The sequence below is a fragment of the Cnephaeus nilssonii genome, assembly GCF_951640355.1.
Source record: "Cnephaeus nilssonii genome assembly, chromosome: 8".
Taxonomy (NCBI): domain Eukaryota; kingdom Metazoa; phylum Chordata; class Mammalia; order Chiroptera; family Vespertilionidae; genus Cnephaeus; species Cnephaeus nilssonii.
The window spans coordinates 99,722,080-99,746,832 of NC_137079.1; the positions used below are offsets into that span (position 1 = coordinate 99,722,080).

General features: G+C 39.1%; 1 protein-coding gene across 2 annotated transcripts in view; it reads right to left on the reverse strand.

The window, feature by feature from the left end:
* Positions 1 to 219: 219 nt before the first annotated feature.
* Positions 220 to 24,753, reverse strand: part of SPART (spartin) — a 73,872-nt gene continuing 49,338 nt past the window's right edge. For both annotated transcript variants that reach the window (XM_079779243.1, XM_079779244.1), the window contains exons 6-9: positions 24,401 to 24,595; positions 20,398 to 20,556; positions 20,226 to 20,316; positions 220 to 2,703 (exon numbers count right to left, since the gene is read on the reverse strand). In XM_079779243.1, the coding sequence (XP_079635369.1) occupies positions 2,430 to 2,703; positions 20,226 to 20,316; positions 20,398 to 20,556; positions 24,401 to 24,595 (719 nt within the window). In that variant the 3' untranslated portion in view covers positions 220 to 2,429. The remainder of the gene's footprint in view (positions 2,704 to 20,225; positions 20,317 to 20,397; positions 20,557 to 24,400; positions 24,596 to 24,753) is intronic.

Consider the following 24,753-nt stretch of genomic DNA (forward strand, 5'->3'; position numbering starts at 1 on the left):
TCACTGACTGCATATCCTTCAGATTTCTCAGCCTGCATAGTTATTGGGTGTTATAGTAAATCAATGTGTGAGTGTGAGTGTGTGTGTGTGTGTGTGTGTGTGTGTGTGTGTACTAAAGAAATATCCAAACCTGTAGAGAAATTATGAGTTTATCTGAGCCAACTGATGACAATTGCAGGAAAAAAATTTCAACGGATTGAGAAAATGCTCTGGAGAATAGCAATTTTACTGCTTATTTAATACATCAGAATACAAGGGGAAGACATTCAGGGGGAGTTATATGAAATCCATTGGTGGTAGATTAGGGAGGCAGGAAAAGGCAAAGCAAGGAAATCTCTGGGACTGGATGAAAAGTAAAATGGAGAGAGACATACTTCTTTTACATTGGTGGGTAGATAACAATTCACATTTACAACACATACATGGTATTTGGGGAAGAAGATAACAATGAGGGGTTCTGTGGTCTCAGGTTATGGTGGGCAACTGTGCCCTGAGGGATCTAGAATATAGGGGATTACTCTGACATTCCAAAGGTATGTTATCCTAAATGCCAAAAGACAATAGACAGGCTCAGTGAAAGTGAAGACGGAGCTTTGTCAAGGAAGATACTGTTCTAGGACATGACTCTCCACCATGACTCACTTTTAGTTAAGAATTTTTATGTTCAGACCATCCTTTGTGGTTACTTTCTGTCTCTGAGTTTATAATGCTCACCATGTAAAGCCTCTCCTGGGCTTGTCAGGTTTAGTATGTGGCCCCTTATTCATTACACACACACACACACACACACACACACACACACACACACGCACACACGCATGCACATATATATTCTGTTGAGCTCTAATATAGAAGCTGTACTTATCCAAATTTTGTCTAGCTGTTACTCTGAAAAGGCAACCCACAACCAACTTAACAGTAATGAGGTAAAACAATCATCTAGATACCTGCTGACAAAACCAATTTTGCTGACCTCTGGTCTAAGTTTACTTTTTAAACTTTAAGCTCCACTATTTGTCATTCCATTTGTTAAACAAGGCAGAGACTGACTGAAAGCTATTTACCAATTCAACTTTATTCCATTTTAACTAGTATAGAACCCTTGGCCTTAGGGACAGACTCCACCAAGTCTATGTGTTCCCAAAATACAAACCAATGAATATATTTGAGACCAAGTAATTCAGGGACAGTTTGTTCAAAAAGTGCATTATTTAGAAAGTTTCAAATAAGGTCTAATAAATTAAGTAGCCATTAGAGGTTCAAAAAATATTAGAATGGCTGATAGCTATAAAAACCAATAGCAATCTTTCAAAATCAATAAACAAAAATAAAATGCTATTAGATATTTACCTACATATCTGTAGCTTATAGGTCTGTGAATATCCTGTCTTCTGCCAAAGTAGAAACCGTGATGGCCACTCACCACAGATTAAGCCTAATGTCTTCACATTCATTACATTAATTATAAAAGCTTTTCTTTCTAATAACTTAATTTATTGGCTTTTTAATATATAAAATTCCAATGACTGAATTCCAAAATAAAAATATATTTATCATCCATAAACTCAATACTGTTTATATTTGTTTTTATAAAAGTTTAGCCTTTTAGAAAAACTTAAATAGATATGGCAAAATGATTTCTTAAAGTATTTTTTGCCCAATTAAGCTGATTAATAATTACTGCAAATTTTAATGCAATACTAATCATACCCCAAAATTTCCCAGGTTCTTACTAGGTCAATACAAGTTGAAATCCAGAAGACTTATTAATCTATCTGTATTCATTTTAAGTCTAAAAGACCATCTCATTTCCTAATGAAGAGTAAGCTACTAAATAATTTCATAAACCTTATTTTGATTTTCATTGGTCTATACCCTGTTTTGAAAAAGTCTTTTTAAATGTTATCTGAGAATTATTTTAGTTTAGGAATATGGTTTTTGTTTAGCTTACATACTGGAAATACTGACAAATACCTAAAGAAATACACAATTAGTGCAAAAAGAGGAAATAATATTTTAAGTCATTCCTTCCCAGTACAAGTAAAATTAAGGTTACTAAATGCCAAATTTTATGTAAATATATAATAATATCCTACTTTGCTTTCTGAAAGATAGCAAATATAAAAATAGTTTAACATTAGGTTTAATGAGGGCACATGCATTATTAGTTTTGTTTTAACTGCAAAAATGTTAGCCACATTTAGAAAAAAATAAACTATAAGAATATAACTATATTTCTAAAGGCCAGATGAAAGAATACCAATTATTTTCCTTATAAGTAGAATACATGCCATAAAACTTATTAAACAGTCACTCTGTAGAAATGAATACATTTAAAAACTACTGGTTAATCCATAGGGAATTTCACATTTGCCTATCAACACATCCATCTTGTAAGGATTTGGTATAGGTGATTCATAGCATATCCATCATTTATCTTTCTTCTTTGCTTCATTCTTCTCGAGTTCCTCTGTCTGATCATCCTTCTCCCCCTTCATGTTTACATTTGCTCCCCCTGCTTGATTTCCCCCCTTTGAATTATCAACTATTTTATAGTCCTCAAGGATTGTATGTCCGGTTTGTTTAGCAGTTTTCTTTACCATTGCTTTGATGCCAATGTTGTCAATATTATAGGCAGTTACACCAACATTGATGGCAGAATCTACTGCATCATGTGTAGCTTCTCCTGCAGTATGTCCATATCTTTAAAAGAAAGATTAGAGAAAGTACAATGAAATTATAAATATAAATTAAAGTCTTCTGAACAGTCACACGATTAGCATGTTATCACTGAAAGCAAAATCAAAGGTTAAGTTTCAATTTAATTAATAACTTAAAACATAGGAAAGAATAAAATCACACTGTACTAAGGCAGTATTTTCTCCTTTAGCAAAAATTGTGTGTGAAAACAAATTCTAGGTTAGCTGAAATTAATGTAATACTGTTTATGCCTTAGCTGGTTTGGCTGAGTGGATAGAGCATTGGCCTGTGGACTGAAGGGTCTCAGGTTCTATTCTGGTCAAGAGCACATGCCCAGGTTGTAGGATCCATCCCCAGTGGAGGAGCATGCCGGAAGCAGCCAATCAATGATTCTCATCATTGATGTTTCTCTCTCTCTCCCTCCCTTCCTCTCTGAAATCAATTTAAAAAAATTAAAAAATAATTTTTAAAAAGATTGTTTATGTTGAAGAATAAAATCTCTGTATATAAAAAGCTAAGTGTCCATCTGACCAGTAGCAATGACACGCACTGACCACCAGAGCACAGACGCTCAATGCAGGAGTTGTCATGACGCACACTGAACATTTAAAAATAAACAGCACCACAGACCTGGCGGCAACAAACCAACACTCGGCTTCCCCCAAGTGGGACACAGGCCCCGCTACCACCCCAGAGCGACACCCCATCAAATCGCAGCCAAAGCTGCCAAGACCCCATGGCACAAAAGGCACCCCATAGCGCAGCCCAGCCTGGAAATGGTCACTGTGGGTGCCGGGTAATGACATCACGCAGCAACGCCCGGCTTCCTCTCCCTAGCAACTAGCCTCCTTGGAGTTTCTTCAATCCAGAAACCCAACTTGCTTTATAGCCAAGTGCAAACATTTTATAGTTTAATCAAATGTCTGTGAAGCATTTTCACGTGCCTCATCCCATTTGATCCTCACAGAAGTCCTGGAGTAGGTAGATAGGAGACTCAGTAGAATCCTATTTTCTTTTCATTAGCCTGAAAACGGAGATTTAGAAAGTTTAGAAACTTGACCTGACTGAAAAGAAGTAAGAAATGGTGGAACTTGAAAATGACTTCAGGTTTTCTCACTGCACAGAATATAGTCAAACACTGCTGCAGTTAAATATTTTACCCTTTGTTCTCCCTGCGTGATCTACAATAATAATCTGCTTCATGTTGATATTTACTGCTGTGTTGCTGACAATTACCTGAAAGAGAAGTTGGGATGCTTCACTGGGCTGGAAAAAGTTTAGCTAAATCAGAAAGCATGTCTAATTAAGCAAGTTTATTATATATATATATATATATATATATATATATATATATATATATATATAATGCTAAGTCGACTTGCGCATGCATGATACATATAAAGCTCTCGCTGGTGCCAATCGCACACGTGTTTCGATGTTTCATTGTCGATTGTGAATTTGGTTGACACTTCTATTATAGAGAAAGGGCGAATAGCGATATTAAAATATTTCTTCTAATTAATTTTCTTTCAATGTGCACGAATCTGTGCACCGGGACACTAGTATGAATTATAATAAAAATTGTTCATTAGTCATTATTTCCTTTTTTTTTTAATCTGTCCCTTCTGGATATATAAGAGGGAATTTCCATTGAAGCAACTGTAGGACATAAAAACTCTGGAGTCATGATACATGTTTTGAGTTCCACCTTAACTAGATTGGTTAAGACATTTACTTATTTTTAATTGATTTCAGAGAGAGGGATAGAAACATCAATGATTAGAATCATTGATTGGCTGCCTCTTGCACACCCCCTACTAGGGATCAAGGTGGCAACCTGGGCAAGTGCCCTAAATGGTAATTGAACCATGACCTCCTGGTTTGTGGGTTGATGATCAACCAGTGAGCCACACCAGCCTGGCAAGACTGGTTAAGTCTTTTAAACTATCAGAGTTTGTCTTTAAGCAGAGATTTTACATTACTGTCTCTCCCTCACTTCACTCCACTGCAACTCACTGGCCTTTCTGCTGTTCTTTCAATCTATCAAGCCCACATGTGCCACCTTAGGACTTATGTACTGCCTGGTATTTGCCGAGCCTATTCTCATCCCAGGTATTCAACATGGCTAACTGCCACACCTTCAAGTCAGTTATTATCTTCTCAGTATCAATTTTAAACCTATTTAAAATCACCATATCCCTCATGCCACACCCCACTGCCAGCCAACCACCCCCTTAAACTGCTCTTTGTTCTTTTATAACTTAGCATCTGCTATATATTATAGAACTTATTTTGCCCATTGTTTTTGTTTTGTTTATTGTCTTACTAGAGTATAAACCCCACTAAAAAAGAGACTCTGCTTTTTTCATTAATGTATCCTAAGCACTTAGAACAGCATCTGACATTCAATATTTGTTGAATGAATGAAATGAGCACTTCCTGCCCTATCCATCTCACAGAGTTTCTTGAGCATTAAATGAATAGCAAAGTGCTTGGGAAATTATAAAGCACTACTATACAAATGTAGTTATTACTGCAATAATGAATATCTGTTGTTTAAAACCATTTCTATGAGAAAATATTATTTGAGATCCTATACAAGGATACAAAAACTTACCCTGTTTTGTTTTACCATTTACCTTTTTTTAAATACCAGACTCTTAAAGCCTTTCTTATTCATGGGTTTCCCCAAGTAAAAGGTTGCTTAAACAAGAAATAACAATAAAAAGACAAAATTATATAATTTTCTCCACAACACACTGAAGTGCTTTGTGACCTGTATCTGGACATTTTATACTAACACCAGATCGGTCCTTTGAACTAACAAGTCCTCTATTACTATTAGCTGGCCTAGAACCGGTGCTTTGTGATCCTACTGGCTTGTTCATGCTTGTTTCAACCTCAGGACTAGGAAAGTGAAGTAATCTACTATGCTCCTGAATGATTCTATTTTGTCCTTTGCCTAACGTTAACTTTAGCAGAACCTACAATCTGTCAAACTTTACATCTATAACAGTCTTGATTAGGGCTTTCTCCCTAGATACTGGACTACAGAAAAGCTTCTTGAAATGCTTTCTGCCAGTCCCTGTTGCTTTGCAACCCCGTAGAATTCCACAGTATTTGCTGATGTTGCAGAACACATGAGCACTCTCATTATCAACCAAGCCTCAGTCACAATACTAACATCAGATGGCAATGACTAAGGCTGAATGAGAACAAAGGGGCAGTGGCAGTTTTAGCAATAGAAGCAGCTTTCTCTTAGGGCAGATCTCTCCATGACTGTGAGCTACAATGAAGTGATATGGTAACTTAAACTTTCGAATATTTGGAATGTTCCCTAATCTACCCAATTAGTTTCACACCTCTAAATTCCTGTTCATTTGGAAAAAAGTGCCAAACTAAGAGTCAGAAAACTAGATTCTAATACTAACTAACCATATGACCTTAGTTAAGTCTTGGCCTTTATACACTTCATAAATTTCCTCTTCTTTATCTCATAAATGGGATTTGCACTTTAAAATTTCCAGAGTATTAAGTATTTAATTATTTTTAAAGACCTTGTAAAGTAGCTCAGCAGTTGTGTTTTTTTAAAATACATCCTCACCTATCACCTCTGCTTCCCAATAAGCCTTAAAACCAGTATTGCTGACAGGCATCTATTCTCTTCCTTGATAAATAACTGTTCAATGCTTTTCTTCATTTAGATTCAAACTATAATGCTAAAAACTCCTAGAAAGCCTATCTCTGACAAAAATATATAGCTTATTTTTGAAATGTTACTTTTTAAAAAGTTAATTTTAATTATAGCTTTTAAAATAGATTTTATATACAGAGTACCAGTACCATACCAATTGAAGAACAATAAAAAAAAGAATATAAAATGTGCTCTGAATAAGTCAATGGGATTCAATTTATAACTTGAGTGAGATTTTTCTGAACTTTTTCCAGTGCATTCAGTAATGTCTACAAAGAGCACATTGGCAATAATTGTAAATTTCACTAATTTTAACAAAATTTTAGTCATAAAAACTTTCAAATACATCAGCCTAAAATTCAATTTGCATACAAATTTCAAAATTATTCTCAGAAATATTAACAACCTTAAATAATAAAATAAATAGCTTCTTATTAGGCTATTCACCAAATAAACTGATGGCAGGTGGGTTGTGGCCAATTTATGAAGAACCTTGTAGGTGAAGCTGAAGAATTTAAACTTTATCTTGAAATCAATGAGAATGGCATGACCAAACTTACGTTTTAAAAAAATATAACTCAGATTACATTGTGAATTGTAAGGATTTAAGGAAACAAGCTGTGAACTAGATGAGGTATATTCTAAGGTAGTGGTAATGAGGCTGGAGAAAAAGGGATGAATACAAAAAACAACAACAAAAAGGTTCTGGTGACTGAATGGCTGTAGTGGTTATTTAGTTGGGACATATAAGCCTGAAGATTAAGAAAAAAGTTAATAAGGACAGAATTGAGAGTTGCTGGCATATAAGTGGTAACTACAGTCATAGGTATAGATGATATCCAGGAAAAGTATAAAGGACAGAGCATAGAGTAAACCTTAGAACCCATATTTAACGAATGAATGTGGAAGACAACAACCCTGGGAAGTAGTCTGATAAGACAAAATTGAAAGGTGAGTGACATGAGGATATACTGTTAGGAGATTTGTAAACACCGATCTTAGAAAGCATTAAATGGAGAAAAATCAATTAGGAGGACAGGTTATAGTAAACATGTGATTATATCTTATCCCTGAAAAGTTGTGAGGGGGAAATCCAAGATGTAAAAAAGACATGTCTTTCAAATCTACAGATAACACAAAATGAAGATTAATATGACAGACACACATCAAAATCTGAAGCCAAAATGAAGAACAGACTTAATGATGAGTCAAAATTAACGAAGTGGAATTAAGAAAGTGTAAATATGAAGTTCTTAATTTTAGGTACAAATATCAAGTGTCTAAAAAATAAGATGAAGATTTAGATTTTAAATAAAAGGATCATTTAAAAAATATCAACTTTGATATGGGTCAATAAATAGCTACTAAAAACATATATTCTTTGTCTTGTGTGCTGCATTTATCAAATGCCAAATATGACCAAAACAAGGGTGGCAAATCCGACTATAATCAATCTGGAATATTAGATTCAATTCTGGGTTCCATATTTTGAAAAGAATGCTCATGAATAAATGACCTGGAAATCATACTATATATGAAATTATTAAAGGAACTGAGAGTATTTAGAAAAGAAGAAAAAATAAGTGAAGGATATAATGATGGTGTTTAAATATTTGTATAGTTACCAATAGGAAAGAGAATACTGCTCCTATATAACATTCCTGAGTATATATTATACTAGAGGCCTGGTGCACGAATTTGTGCATGGGTGGGGCCCCTCTGGGTGGCCTGCGGGAATCGGGCCAAAACCCGCAGTCCAACACTACCTGCAGCTCCCACTCATTCCAGTCCCACTGAGCCTGCTGTGGGCTCGCACCCAATCAGTCCCAACCCGGAGAGGCTCATGCTGCCCCAACAGCACTGGCCAGCCGCGTGAGCCCTGTGTTGGCACTCTTCTGATGGGCGTGGCCTGCAGGATCAGGCTGAAACTGTCGCTCTGACATCCCCTGAGGGGTCCCGGATTGCGAGAGGGTGCAGGCCAGGACTAGGGACCCCACCAGTGCACGATCGGGCTGTGGAGGGACTGCGGGAGGGCTCCAGGGCATGTCTAGCCCATCTCGCTCAGTCCTGATTGGCTGGACCCCAGCAGCAAGCTAACTTAACAGTTGGAGCGTCTGCCCCCTAGTGGTCAGTGCCCATCATAGCAACTGGTCGACCAGTCTACTGTCTGCCCCCTGGTGGTTAGTGCATGTCATAGCGAGTAGTTGAGCAGCCTTAGCATATCATTAGCATTATTACACTTTGATTGATTGAACAGTCGACCGGTCACCAGACGACCAGACACTTAGCATATTAGGCTTTTATTATATAGGATACAACTGGTTTTGGATAATATGACATCTGCCAAAAGAGTTACCCGCAAGGGATTTAAATTTGCACCATTACCAAGTGCAAATCTAAGGGGAATTTTAATTAAAATTCACTAAACTAATAAAATATTATACCTTAAAAGTGTAATAAATTCCTTACAGGAAAATATTTTTGCTAAGCTTATTCTTCACAAATGTGTGTTCTATGACAAAATATTACTGAGGGGTAAGCAAAAATGAACCTAACTTACTTACATTATTTTCCTCTAAATAATTTAAAGTGGGGGGAAAGGTGCTAACGTGAATTCAGAAGTTATGTAGAACAGTGATGAATTATTTAGTAGATATTATACTGAAATTAAGTACAGCAGTTTTGAAATTACTTAATGCTTTTCATTGTTCCTGCAGGTCTTCAGGTTCCTAAATCTAAAATAAGACAAAAGTATTAATGTAACTGACAAAAATAAATAATCTTAATAGTTCCTATACATTTACCTATAAATTTTAAGAGTATAATTAACTATATAGATCCTCAGTAACAAACCATTCATAATCAATGAACATGGTCCTGAATCATAATCAAAAGGATAAAAGACATAGAAAATATACTTCTCTTAACACAATCTGCTTCTAAATATGTCTAAAGGAAACAGATAATTCTCTGTATTGGCTTATACCACCAAAAATCAGATTAAGAAAATTAATATAAGACATTTGTTTTTCTCTGAAGTATAAGAAATAGAATTAAGGAAAATTTAAAATAACTACTGGGAGAGTAATTTATTATAGGTAATAAGAATACAAATTTTCTTTTTTATACAATCATCAGTTGGATTAGAGTACAAAAACACAGATGCTCACTCTACAAATACTTTTTCATAGTGTAAATAAATGAAAATTCATAAATGTAAATAAATATCAATTACATTTACATTCATACACATTAATAATTATCAATTTACATAAATAAATGAGAACAGAATTAAATGAGAGAACAACTAGCTCTTCCAATTCTTCAGTGATAAATATCTGGTTTAATATGTGCAGTTTCTTCTCTTAAAAAAAGATTTCACCCATACAGCGTGGCTCAGTGATTGAGCATTGACCTATGAACTAGGACAGTGGTCGGAAAACTCATTAGTCAACAGAGCCAAATATCAATAGTACAACGATTGAAATTTCTTTTGAGAGCCAAATTTTTTAAACTTAAACTTCTTCTAACGCTACCTCTTCAAAATAGACTCGCCCAGGCCGTGGTATTTTGTGGAAGAGCCACACTCAAGGGGCCAAAGAGCCTCATGTGGCTCGCGAGCTGCAGTTTGCCGACCACGGAACTAGGAGATTTTGGTTCAATTCCTGGTTCAATATACCCGGGTTGCGGGCTCGATCCCCAGTGTGGGGAATGCAGGAGGCAGCTGATCAATGGTTCTCTCTCACTATTGATGTTTCTCTCTCTCCCATCTCCCTTCCTCTCTGAAATCAATAAAAATATATTAAAAAAAAAAACAAACAAATGCCTACTTCTGGGCCAGATTATTGAGTGATAAAATAGTACTGCTTGGATAAAACTCTTTATTCCCCACTTCCCCTCCCATCTTTCCAAGTTTCTATTTAAATCACTACTCTGGTTTATCTTCAGGTCGTATAAATCTTTCACCTTTTACTGATAAGATTCAAGTACCCTTATAGTTAAAAATACAAACCTATCTAACTATATGCCCATTTATCTACTTTTTTTCACTCCATGAATCTTTGGAGGAAAAGGATAAAAAGAATAGCAATACACATCATAACAGAAATAAATTAGTTCAGAACCATTGCTAAATATCCTATTCATCATATTAAATTCTCCTCACTAAGGACCAAAAATACAAAACCTACACCAAAACCTATACTATACTTCCTTAGTAATGAGAATCCCAAAGCTTTAAGAAGGCTCTACTTAAAGGTACTTAGGTAAGCATTTTTTTTCTATTAAAGTAGGAAATGGACAAAACCAATAAAGTACTTCCTACTTTCTAATATGACTATCTAAATATCTGTTCTAACAAATGATAATGTTAATCTAAAAATAATTCACTTTGGGCATAAAAGCACTTCTTACCTTCTCATGCTCTTGCAACAAAAGAAGAAACTATTTTCTAATTAGAGCTGATCCATCAAAGTAACCTCAGAGGCATAACACAAAGAGTATTAGTCAAAAGTCAATGCCACAAGTAGCAAGAAGTGAGCAGGGAGACTTGGGTTTTATATTTCCATCTAAAGAGTCTCAGATCTGTTTTGTATTTTCTCTTCCAATCTTTTGATAAAACTGACAGTCCGAGATGATGTGCCAACTTGCTTTATTTCAAAGGTATGCATGTCTCAGAATGATCAAATCATCTTAGGAAATTAAATTAGTATTTCCTAAGCCAGTGGTAATGTACTGTGGCGGGAAGAAATCTAAAATACATGCTAGGCATTCCAGCCAGTTTGGGTCAGTGGATAAAGCATCAGTCTGCAGACTGAAGGGCAGTGGGTTCAATTCCATTCAAGGGCATGTACCTTGGTTGCAGGCTCAATCACCTGGCCATGTGTGAGAGGCAACCAATCAATGTGTCTCTCACATTGATGTTTCTCTTTCTTTCCCCCTCCCTTCCACTCTCTCTAAAAATCAATGGAAAAATGTCCTCAGGTGAGGATTAACAAACAAGCAAAAATATCCAAATAATCCTATATAATAAAAGGCTAATAGGCAAATTGTCCCCTTGGGAGTTTGACTGACCAGGAGTTTGATCACTCTCTATGACATGTGCTGACCACCAGGGGGTGGCGCAGAATGAAGGAAGGCCCCAGCCGACAGCTGGCAGCCGGGGGAAAGAAGGCCCCTATTGGCCCTGATTGCCAGCCAGGTCTAGGGACCCTAACCGTGCACAAATTTTGTGCACTGGGCCTCTAATATATAAATAAATAAAAATAAATACATTGTAGGCAATGGTGAAAAATAACTCTTAAATACTAAACTTGTACAGATGTCCCACCAAGGACAATGGTACTCTAATACCATTCTCTGACACTGCATGACAAAGGACACCTGGCTACATCCCAGCTCTACTACTTACTGGGGTATAATTTTTAACAAGGTATTTAACAGCTCTATGCTTTGGTTTCCTCATCTGTAAAAATGGAGATAATAGCATTAAATAAGAAGAACAATTAAATAATACAGTGCACATGAAAAGCACTAAGCACAATGTCTGTTACAAAAGTATGAATTGGAATGTTGTCAGTGAGTAGATAACTAACACAAGTAACTAAGAGTTGAGAACACCATTATTTTTTTCTTTAAAAAACATTAAATATTAAGATCTAAACTAATTCAAAACTAAGAAAGCAATTGAGGTCCTTTAGACTTGATTTAATTTTTAGAAGTTGATTGCTCTAGTACTTATAAAGAATAAAGAGGCAAAATCAGAAGATCTTGTTTTAAGTCTCATCTTTAACAACAACACTAATCAGATAAGCTTGGGCAAATCATTAACTTCTCTGTCCATTCATCCTTTATAATAAAAGGCTAATATGCAAATAGACCAAATGATGGAACAACCGAAAAACCGAACAACCAAATAACCAGTCGCTATGACGTGCACCAACCACCAGGGGGCACGCAGGGAACACGGCATGCATTGGCAGCAAGCTGCAGAACGGGAACATGGCAGGAGTCAGCAGCAGCGGGATGGTGGAGCAGGTGAGCGGGGGCACCAGACCAAGGCGTAGCGCAGGTTGCTGTCATTGGGGCGAGCCTCTGGTGGTTACTGAAAATTCTTTGCTCCCGTGCACCACAGTCCTGCCTGGTGCTTGCACCGGAGCCGCTACTTGCACCCACTGTCAGCACCTGGCGCCGGCCCTGATGGCTCGGCACCGTCAGTGAGTGCAAGCAGCGGCTGCCAGCCCCAATCGCCCCTCAGGGCTTCTCCAACTCCCCCTGTTCCTGAGGGGCAATTAGGGCCGGCAGCCGCCTCTCGCACCTGCTGCTGGTGCCAGCTCCACTTGCACCCACAGCTGGCACCAGAGCTGCCACTCACACCCGCTACCAGCTCCTGGCGCTGGTCCCTATTGCTTGGCGCCGTCAGTGGGTACAAGTGGCAGCTGCTGGCCCCGATCACCCCTGAGGGCTTCTCCACCTCCCCCTGCTCCTAAGGGGCAATTGGGGCAGCAGCCGCCACTTGCACCCACTAACAGCACCGGCCCCGCTTGCACCCACTGCTGGCGCCGGCCCCAATCACTCCATACCATCAGCAGGTGTGAGCAGGGCTAGCACCATCAGTGCATGGGAGCGGCAGCAGCGGGAGCAGGGCTGCCGGCAGACAGGGGACTGGGGGCCGTGGCGGGCGGGGCCGGGCAGGGGCACGGAGGATGGGCCAAGACCCGCCCCTGTGCCCACCACAGCCTCGTGGCCCACAGTTCCTTTCAAGATGCACGAATTTGTGCACTGGGCCCCTAGTTAACATATGAACTAGAAGACATACAATCTGTCCATTCCAATACAAATGTACAGTGGAAGATTCAAATAAGACATACATAAAGAGCTAATATTTACAAGGCACAATAGCTTAATTATAATTCAATTTTCCTATCAAAACTACAGACAAATATCACCCATCAAGAACATGCAGTTAATAAGTTACAAAAACTCCAGGCTTTATAAAAATAACCTATTTTTTTTGCATTAATGATGAACAGATTTATATAAAAATTAGTAATGTACGGCAAAAATCACAGTAATTCTATTATTTGCTAAAAATATTCTTCTCCTTAAGAAAAATAACAAGTGAAAAAAAGGTCTCAGATACTTAATAAAAATAACTACATAATCATTTTAACTGTGCTGGATTTTACAAATGCTGTAAGAGATTTAGTCATTAGAATGATAAAATTTGGCCTGGCCGGTGTGCTCAGTGGATGAGCATCGACCTAGAAACAGGAGATCCCAATTTGATTCCTGTTTGGGTCATGTCTGGGTTATGGGCTCGATTCTTGGGTGTGGGGTGTGCAGACAGCAGCCAATCAATGATGCTCTCTCATCATTGATGTTTATATCTCTCTCTCCCTCTTCCTTCCTCTCTGAAATAAATAAAAAAATATTTTTTAAAAAATAAATACAAATTAAAAATAAAATTATAAAATTAAACTTACGAAGTTAAGATGGCGACCGGCAGGAAGGTAGGGAGAGAGGGAGTGTGAGAGAGGGAGGGAGTGATAGAGGAGTCTGTGGACATGTGTGGTGTGTGTGTGAGTGAGAGTTAGGGACAGTTAGATTCTGCAGGTCTTCCAGGGGCTGCCAAACCGGGCAGTCTTAGATGGCGGAGCCCTGCTCCCACTGCGGACACTCCAGGGCGGCCAGTGCGGGCACAGAGACCACGCCATCTTGAGAAACAGAGCTGCTTGAGACTAGGATCCTGGCCTCAGCACCACCCAGTCTGGTCTCAGATGCAAACCAGGACCCTGCAGCCACTGGGGACAGAGACCTGCGACCACAGCTGCAGATCCACAGACACCAAGCATCCAGACATCCCGGCCGCAGATTTCTGAGTCACAGAGCCTATTCCCCTCCCCGCAGGCTCGTGGGCAGCACCATAGAAACTGATAGACCTGCCCCTCACACAGGCCACAGCGCCTCTACAGGAATTTGAGCCTGGGGACGCACCGACACTGAGAATCTGTTCCCCGCAACGCAATCAGGCAACCAAACCCGAAGCCCACACAGGGCGGCAGTGCCACCTGACTTCTGTTTTCTGCAGGGCAGGAGTGGACCTCCTGCCAACACAGTGCTACTGTGCAACCCAGTCCCCCACGCTGACCGGGACCCTGATTCTCCAGGCGGGAGGCAGCACTGAGCACCAGTGACTTCACACTAAGAGCCAGTGACTCCAATTCTTGGTGCATGCGCACACAGGGACCCTGATTCTTAGCGAGAGGCCACATGAAGCAACAGAGACTCTGATACTCAATTCTTGGTGCCGGCACAGGGGAACTCTGACTCCTGGCACGCGCTAGGGGACTCTGATTTTTGGTACACGCCAGCGGGGTCTCTGAGTGCGGTGCAGGCGGGGTTCCTGATTCTAGGAGCACACACGAGGCCATACTGAGTGCTGGTAACACTAACCCTGGGCAGGCCTGGCTCCCACCAACCCACGGCAGCCACACATCTTAGTGTCAGAGCTCTTCAGTGACACTCGGGTGGTGTGAAGCTCCCACTGCACATGGCCCAGGCCCACGCAACTCAACGACTGAACCTTCTGGTGATAGTCAGAATGAGGAGATGACATAATCCCCAGAGAAAAGAAAATGAGGAGTTGCCAAGAAAGGAAATTAGTGAAAATGAAGCATGCAACATGACAGAAAAAGAATTCTGAGTAATGGTCATACAATTCATACACTAGATGGATGAAAAAATCAAGAACCTATGTAAGAATCAGGAAGAAATCAAAAGTGATATAGCTACAATCAAAAACACCATGGAAGGTTTCAACAGTAGACTAGAAGAAGCAGAGGACCGAATAAGTGAATTAGAAGATAAGGTAGAGAAACAAGCTCAATCTGAACAGCAACTAGAGAAAAAAATTAAAAAGCAGGAGGAGAGCCTAAGGGAGCTTTGGGACAACACAAAACGAAGTAACATACGTATAATAGGGCTGCCAGAAGGACAAGAAGAGCAGCAAGGATTAGAAAATCTATTTGAAGAAATAATGACAGAAAACTTCCCAGATATGGGGAAGAAAAAAGTTACACAATTACAGAGAGTCACAAGCAAGATGAATCCCAAAAGACCCACACCAAGACAAGTCATAATTACAATGGCAAATGTTAACAACAAAGAGAGAATCTTAAAGGGTGCAAGAGAGAGAGACAGAGAGTTACCTACAAAGGATCCCCCATCAGATTATCAAATAATTTCTCATCAGAAACACATCAAGCTAGAAGGGAATGGAAGGAGGTATACAAAGTCTTGCAAAGCAAAGGACTGAATCCAAGAATACTCTATCAAAATTGAAGGAGAAATCAGGAGCTTCGAGGACAAAAAAAGGCAAGGGAGTTTATCACTACCAAGCCAGCAATGCAAGAAATGATAAAGGGAATGCTGTAAAAAGAAGAAATAAAAAGTTAAGAAGGAACACAAGAACAAAAATAGAAATGCCGCCGAAACCGGTTTGGCTCAGTGGATGGAGCGTCGGTCTGCGGACTGAAGGGTCCCAGGTTCGATTCCGGTCAAGGGCATGTACATGGGTTGCGGGCACAGCCCCGGTGGGGGGTGTGCAGGAGGCAGCTGGTCGATGTTTCTCTCTCATCGATGTTTCTGGCTCTCTATCCCTCTCCCTTCCTCTCTGTAAAAAATCAATAAAATATATTTAAAAAAAAAAAATAGAAATGCCTACAAACTAGTACCTCTCAATAATAACTTTAAAGGTAAACAGACTAAATACTCCAATCAAAAGACATTGAGTGGTTGAATGGATAAAAAAAAAAAAAATCGACCAATATATATGCTGTCTACAGGACACCCACCTCAGAACAAGGGACTCACACAGACTGAAAGTGAAGGGATGGAAAAATATCTTTCAGGCAATCAGAAATGAAAAAAAAAAAAAAGCTGGGGTAGCAATAGTTATATCTGACAAAACAGACCTCAAAGTGAAGGCCATAACAAGAGATAAGGAAGGCCACTTCATAATACTAAAGGGATCGATACAACAAGCGGTTATAACCCTGATAAACATATATGCACCCATTGCAGGAGCACCCAAATACATAAAAAAACTCCTGGAAGGTATCAAGGGAGAGATCGACAACAATACAATCACAGTAGGGAACTTTAATACACCACTGACAACACTGGATAAATCCTCTAGACAAAAAATCAGCAAAGAAACAGCAATCCTAAATGACTTACTAGATCAGATGGACTTAACTGACATCTTCAGAACATTTCACCCCAAAGCCACAGAATATACATTCTTCTGAAGTGCACAAGGGACAATTTTAAAAATAGGCCATATATTGGGTCACAAGCAAAGTTTCCCCAAATTCAAGAAGACTGAAATCATACCAAGCATCTCCTCAAACCATAATGGCATAATATTAGAAATAAACTACAATAAAAACAAACCAAAAAACTCAAACACTTGGAAGCTGAATAGCATGCTATTGAATAATGATTGGGTTACCAATGAGATCAAAGAAGAAATTAAAAACATGGTGGACACTAATGACAATAAAAATACAACCATCCAAAATCTATGGACACAATGAAAGCAGTCCTCAGAGGGAAGTTTATAGCTCTACAGGCCTACCTCAGAAAACAAGAAAAAATGGTAGTAAATCATCTAATGCAAAAACTCCAAGAATTAGAAAGAGACCAACAAGAAAAGCCCACAGTGAGCAGAAGGAAGGAGATAATAAAGATCAGAGCAGAAATAAATGACATAGCAACCAAAAAAAAAAAAACACCAATACAAAAGATCAATGAAACCAAGAGCTGGTTCTTTGAAAGGATAAACAAGATTGATGAACCTCTAGCCAGGCTCACCAAGAAACAAAGAGAGAGGACCCAAATAAACAAAATCAGAAATGAAAGAGGCAAAATAACAACAGACCCCACAGAAACACAAACGATTGTTAAAAAATACTATGAACAACTCTACTCCAACAAACTAGACAGCCTGGAGGAAATGGACATATTCCTAGAAAAATACAACCTTCCAAAATTCAATCAGAAAGATTTTAAAAATCTCAATAGGCCGATAACTAAAGAAGAAACTGAAGCAGTCATCAAAAAGCTTCCAGCAAACTAAAGTCCGGGGCCAGATGGTTTCACAGGGGAGTTATACCAAACACTCAAGGAAGAGCTAAAACGTATATTCCTCAGACTATTCCAAAAAATTCAAGAGGAAGGAACACTTCCAAGCTCACTCTGTAAAGCCAGGATTACCCTAATACCAAAACGAGATAAAGATAACACAATGAAAGAGAATTATAGGACGATATCCCTCATGAACATAGATGCCAAAATCCTCAAAATTCTAGCAAATCAGATCCAGCAGTACATCAGAAAGATCATACACCATGAACAAGTAGGATTTATCCCAGGGATGCAAGGATGGTCAATATCCACAAATCAATAAACGTGATATATCACATAACAAATTGAGAGATAAAAATCACATAGTCATATCAATTGATGCAGAAAAGCATTTGACAATATTCAACACCCTTTCTTGATAAAAACTCTCAGTAAGGTGGGAATAGAAGGATCATACCTCAACATAATAAAAGCCATACATGACAAACACACAGCCAACATCATACTCAATGGACAAAAACTAAAACCATTTCCCCTAAGAACAGGAACCAGACAGGGATGTCCACTCTCACTGCTCCTGTTCGACATAGTACTGGAAGTACTAGCCATTGAAATTAGACAAGAAGAAGAAATAAAAGGCATCCAAATTGGAAAAGAAGAAGTAAAACTGTCCTTATTGTCAGATGACATGATATTGTACATAGAAAACCTTAAGACTCCATCAAAAAATTATTAGACTTAATAAATTCAGCAATGTAGCAGGACACAAAATTAATGCCAAGAAATCTATGGCATTTTTTTTCACCAATAGTGAACTTACAGAAAGAGAGACTAAAAAAGCAATCCCATTTACCATCACACCAAAAAATTAAGATACCTAGGAATAAACTTAACTAAGGAGGTAAAAGACCTATATGCGAAAAACTACAGGACACTGAAAAAAGAGAGAGAGAAAGACATAAACAGATGGAAGAACATACCGTGTTCATGGATTGGTAGAATCAACATCATTAAAATGTCCATACTACCCAAAGCAATCTATAGATTCAATGCACTCCCCATTAAAATACCAACGGCATATTTCACAGACCTAGAACGAACTCTCCAAAAATTCATCTGGAATAAAAAAAGACCCCGAATACCTGCAGCAATCCTGAGAAAAAAGAACAAAGTAGGTAGGATCTCAATACCAGATATCAAGCTGTATTACAAAGCCACTGTTCTCAAAACAGCCTGGTATGGCACAAAAACAGACATACAGATCAATGGAATAGAATAGAGAACGCAGAAATTGACCCAAACCACTATGCCCAATTAATATTCGACAAAGGAGGCATGAACATACAATGGAGTCAAGACAGTCTCTTCAATAAATGATGTTGGGAAAATTGGACAGATACTTGCAAAAAAATGAAACTAGACCACCAACTTACACCATACACAAAAATAAACTCAAAATGGATACAGGACTTAAACATAAGATGGGAAACCATAAAAATACTAGAGAAATCCACAGGCAGTGAAATCTAGGACATATGCCAAAACAATTTCTTCACTGATACCGCTCCTAGGGCAATGGAAGCTAAAGAGAAAATAAACAAATGGGACTACATCAAAATAAAAAGCTTTTGCACAGCAAAGGAAGCCATCAACAAAACAACACGAAAGCCCACTGCATGGGAGAACATATTTGCCAATGTTATCACTGATAAGGGTTTAATCTCCAACATTTACAGGGAACTCATACAACTTAACAAAAGGAAGATAAACAATCCAATCAAAAAATGGGCAAAGGATCTAAATAGATACTTTTCGAAAGAAGAGAGAAGGAAGGCCAAGAGACATATGAAAACATGTTCAAAGTCACTAATTATCCGAGAGATGCAAATCAAAACGACAATGTGGCATCATCTCACACCTGTCAGAATGGCTATCACCAACAAATCAACAAATAACAAGTGTTGGCGAGGATGCGGAGAAAAAGGAACCCTCTTGCACTGCTGGTGGGAATGCAGACTGGTGCAGCCACTGTGGAGAACAGTATGGAGTTTCCTCAAAAAACTAAAAATGGAACTTCCATTTGACCCAGTTATCCCACTTCTAGGAATATATCTCAAGAAACAAGATACAGCAATCAGAAAGGATATATGCACTCCTATGTTCATAGCAGCACAATTCACCATCGCTAAGATTTGGAAACAGCCCAAGTGCCCATCAGCAGATGAGTGGATTAAAAAACTGTGGTACATCTACACAATGGAATACTATGTTGTGGTAAAAAATAAGGAATTCTTACCATTTGCAACAGCATGGATGGAACTGGAGAGCATTATGCTAAGTGAAATAAGCCAGTCAGAGAAAGATAAATATCACATGATCTCACTCATTTATGGAATATAATGAACAACATAAACTGATGAACAAAAGCAGATCCAGAGACAGAGAAGCATAGATCAGACTGTCAAACCTCAGAAGGAAGGTAGGGGAGGGTGGGGGTAAAGGGGAGAGATCAACCGAAGGACTTGTATGCATGCATATAAGTCTAAGCAATGGACACAGACAACAGGGGGGTGAGGGCATGGGTGGGGGGGGCGTAGAGGGGGGTAATGGGGGGATGAAGACACAGATGTAATACCTTATTCAATAAAGAAATTAAAATGAAATGAAATAAAATTCAACTTACTTGTATCTGACAGTTTGTACCGTTTCTGCTGAAACATTGTTAACAATGCATTTAGCAGCACATTCCAATCCCTGCCAGACAGTTGAAAATCCTGCAAATATATTTAAAAGTAAGTAAAAGTAACCCATAGCAAATAGACCATCCTAGTTTAAATTTCTGGCCTTTATGTTACCTTGAACACTACTTGCTGCTACGACCATAGCACCATCCAGGGGAGACTTCCCATTTCTGTCTTTTTTAAGAGATTCTGGAACAAGTTTGCTTCCATGCTTCTTGACATGTGGAGCTAGTTCCTTCCCAACACAATTTGCTACAGTGCAAACTCCATCAACTATATAATCATAAAAAAAAAAAAAAAAAAAAAAAAAAAAAAAAAAAAAAAACTTTTGAAAAAGTGTATTCTTCCCTTGATTTTACCACTCTTATTTAGCAAAATTCTTACACAGGCATCTAAAGTTGTTTTACTGCATGTTACCATTTTTGTTTAAGGATAAGAACCAAGACTGGCTATTTTTTAAACAAAGTCTATTGTTTGGTTTAAGGATGTGTCTGCAGAGCCTACTGATGGTTTGAATCCTGCTTCAAATATATGTTCTTTCTGGCAATTTGCTTAAAAGAGGACCTGCCCTAGCTGGTTTGGCTCAGTGGATAGAATGTTGGCCTGCGAATTGAAGGGTTCGATTCCAAGGCACATGCCCGGGTTACAGGCTCGATTCTCAGTGGAGGACGTGCAGGAGGCAGCCGATCAATGATTCTCTCCAATCATTGAAGTTTCTATCTCTCTCTCCCTCTCCCTGCCTCTCTGAAATCAATAAAAATATATTAAATAAAATAAAAAAGAGAGAGAGAGAAGGATCTAACTTTTCTATCTGATTGCTACAATGCAAGATGGTAGATCCACCTTTCATGTTTTCCAGCTAAGGGTATTTGTATTTTCTCTCCATATCCACAAATATCTCACTGAAATAGTAGTAAAGTATTTAAATCTACATAAAAGTAAACAAACCAAAATCTGATTCAAAAGGAAACTAGATAACAAAAAGATAATCTTACAAAACTTAAAGATAATCTCTAAGAAGCTATCTAACCATCTTAAAATACTAAACTTTAGAGCTATCAAAGAAGGAAAGGTAGAAGCATATTTCTTGGGAAGGCTGACACCAGAATCACTAAATCAGCTTTTTCAAATAATATATCTCTTTCTCTTGACCCGCAACTACCATGCAGTGAACAGTCCTTAAAAGAATATGTCATATTTGCCTAGCCAGTGTGGCTCAGTGTTTGAGCATCAACCTATCAACCAGGTTTGATTCCTGGTCAGGGCACATGCCTGAGTTTCAGGCTCAATCCCCAGTGTGGGTTGTGCAGGACGCAGCTGATCAAGGCTTGATGTTTCTATCTCTCTCTGTCCCTTCCTCCCTGAATCAATAAAAAAAAATCTATAAAAAATAGAAAATAAAATCAATAAAAAATATTCTTTAAAAAATGTGTCATATTCAAGGATAGTAAACACATATTCAGGACCATTCCTTTTCAAAGATACAGATGCTCTCTTCTCTAACTTGATCAAAACAACCCTTTAACCAGTGTTTCTCAAACTTTTTATATGCAAGTAAAAATCACCTAGGGAGCTCATAAAAATGCAGATTCTGAACCAGTATGTCAATTTCAGAAATATTGTTAAGGCTCTGATAGGTTTATGTTGCTAGTCTATAGATTCTACTATAAATTGAAAGATGAAACTGCTTGGTTCTAATGCTTTCTTTTTTTTAAAATAAATCTTTATTGTTCAGATTACAAGAGGTGTTCCTCTTTCCCCTCCCCCCCTGTAGCTCCCCTCCACCTGATTCCCCCTGCCCCATGCCCTTACCCCCGCCACTGTCTTCATCCATAGGTGTAAGACTTTTGTCCAATCTCTTCCTGCACCCCTCAGACCCCCTTCCCCCTGATAATTGTCCGTCACCTCCCTTTCTATGTCCCTGATTCTATTGTATTCACCAGTCCGTTCTGTTCTTCAGATTTTTTATTCACTTGATTTTCAGATTCACTTCTTGGTAGGTATGTCTTTTTGTTGTTCATAATTTTTACCTTTACTTTTTTTTCTTCTTCCTCTTCTTAAAGAATACCCTTCAGCATTTCATGTAATCCTGGTTTGGTGGTGATGAACTCCTTTAGCTTTTTCTTGTCTGTGAAGCTCTTCGTCTGACGTTCAATTCTGAATGATAGCTTTGCTGGGTAGAGTAATCTTGGTTGTAGGTTCTTGCTGTTCATCACTTTGAATATTTCTTGCCACTACCGTCTGGCCTGCATAGTTTCTGTTGAGAAATCAGCTGACAGTTATATGGGTACTCCCTTGTAGGTAACTAACTGTTTTTCTCTTGCTGCTTTCAAGATTCTCTCTTTGTCTTTTGCCCTTGGCATTTTAGTTATGATGTGTCTTGGTGTGGTCCTCTTTGGATTCCTCTTGTTTGGGGTTCTGTGCACTTCCTGAACTTGTAAGTCTATTTCTTTCACCAGGTGGGGGAAGTTTTCAGTCATTATTTCTTGAAATAGGTTTTCAGTATCTTGCTCTCTCTCTTCTTCTGGCACCCCAAAAATTCAGATGTTGGTACGCTTGAAGCCGTCCCAGAGGCTCCTTACACTATCTTCACACTTTTGGATTCTTCTTTCTTTCCGCCTCTCTGGTTGGGTGTTTTTTGTTTCCTCATATTCCAGATCTTTGGTTTGACACTTCAGGTACGGTGATCTACAGTTGAGTTTCTGTATATTCTTTATTTCAGACAGTGTATGCATAACTTCTGACTGGTCCTTTTCCATTTTTTTTGGTATTCTCATTAAGGTCCTTGAAGGTCTCTTGAAGTTTCTCAGCGGTTTTTAGAAGATTCTTGAGTAACCTTATAAATGTGGTTCTGAACACTGTGTCGTCCAGTAGTTTACTTTCCTCCATCTCTCCTATTCGTGACATACTTCAGTGTCTCCGCATTTTGGCTGCCTCCCTGTGTTGATGGAGTGGCTTTGTGTGGTCAGTGACGTATAGGGGCCGGTAGCTCAGCTTCCCCAATCACCCTAGGTGGTTGCTCTTGGTACACCTCTTTGTGGGCTGAGTGCAAAGTCTTGGTGTAGTTACAAGCCTTGATTGCTGTTGGTACGCTGGGAGGAATTGACCTCCAGGCCAATTGGCTGTGAGGGCCTGCTGTGTCTATAATGGAAGCACTGCTGCTCTGGAGACACGCTTGTGGTACAGGGCTTGTTTGAGTGGGGCTTTGGTGTTCACTGAGTATGCTTCCCTAATGTACTTATGGATGTGAGGAGTTGAAATCTGGTGCCTCACACTGACCACTAGGTGCATTGGCTTCTGGATCTCCAATGGGGTGCAGTTCAGCTGCTGTCTGAGGCTACCCTGCAGGAGCTACAGCGAGAACTGCCGTCCTCTCCTCCCTGCTTGGAGTTTGGAGGCCTTGGAGCTGTCTGTACCGGGTTGCAAGTTTACTAGTTTAAACTGCAATAGAGAAGGCCATTCATATGCAAAAGCCGTTGCTAGGAGCTTGGGTGTGTTTGTAGATTGTGCGGGGCAGAGTCTCAGGGCGTCACTAGGCTAGGGCGTGGCCAACAGCAATGGCTGGCAGTGAGCCGCCTCCAACCGTGTCCTGCAACCGCGTCCCCACCTTCTTGCGCCCGGCGCAGCCAACAATTCTACCTCCATGCAGCTCTGCTAGTAAGCCAGTCTCACTCCGACCCGATGGCAGACAGCCCAGTCTCTCCCCAGAAACTGGATTTCAGAGAGATTGGGGGCTTGTCTCTCTTCGGATTGAAGAAAGCAATGCCCGCCTCCAGCTGGGCTCCGCCGCCAGCTCGTATCGCGCGCGCACTCCCCTGTACCTCAGTTTTTCAGAGTTTGTGTCCTGATTGTGCCCGTTTCTTTCGGTCTAGGTGTAGAGGTTCCGCTCAGCCAGCTTTCCCATGGTTCTGGGTGATAGACGTTCTGTCTTTTAGTTGTAGTTTTGGAAATTGTTGTGGACGGCAGCAGCCCAGATTTTTCTATGCTGCCATCTTGGATCCTCTCCCTAATTCTTTATTCTTAAAGATAAACTAAATTGAGCATTCAGATTAACTTGAATTAAGAGATTATTTGTCATTTAATTGAAAAGAAGTAAAGCCATCTAAAATCATCTTACCCAGGAACTGACTGACTTTCGCTGCTCCTCCGGTAGCCTGCTTTGCTATATGAAGTCCCCTGGTCACAGCTGGACTAACTTCCACTGGTTTTTCTTCTGGTTGCATCCGTTCTCGGAGTTTAGAAGCACCTTTCTGGATTGCTTTGCCAGTAAATTCAGCACCTTTGACTAAACCCCAACTTACCCAGGAAGCACCTTTTAAAAGATAATTTTAAAATGCATAATATTATAGGGTGATTATACCTTTAAACCCTTTAATAATTAACTAATCAGCAGGAAAAAATCCAAGGAGTTCAAATATCAGATTCCAAACATGCCATAAACTTTCCAACCAACTTTTTGCATTTACATTT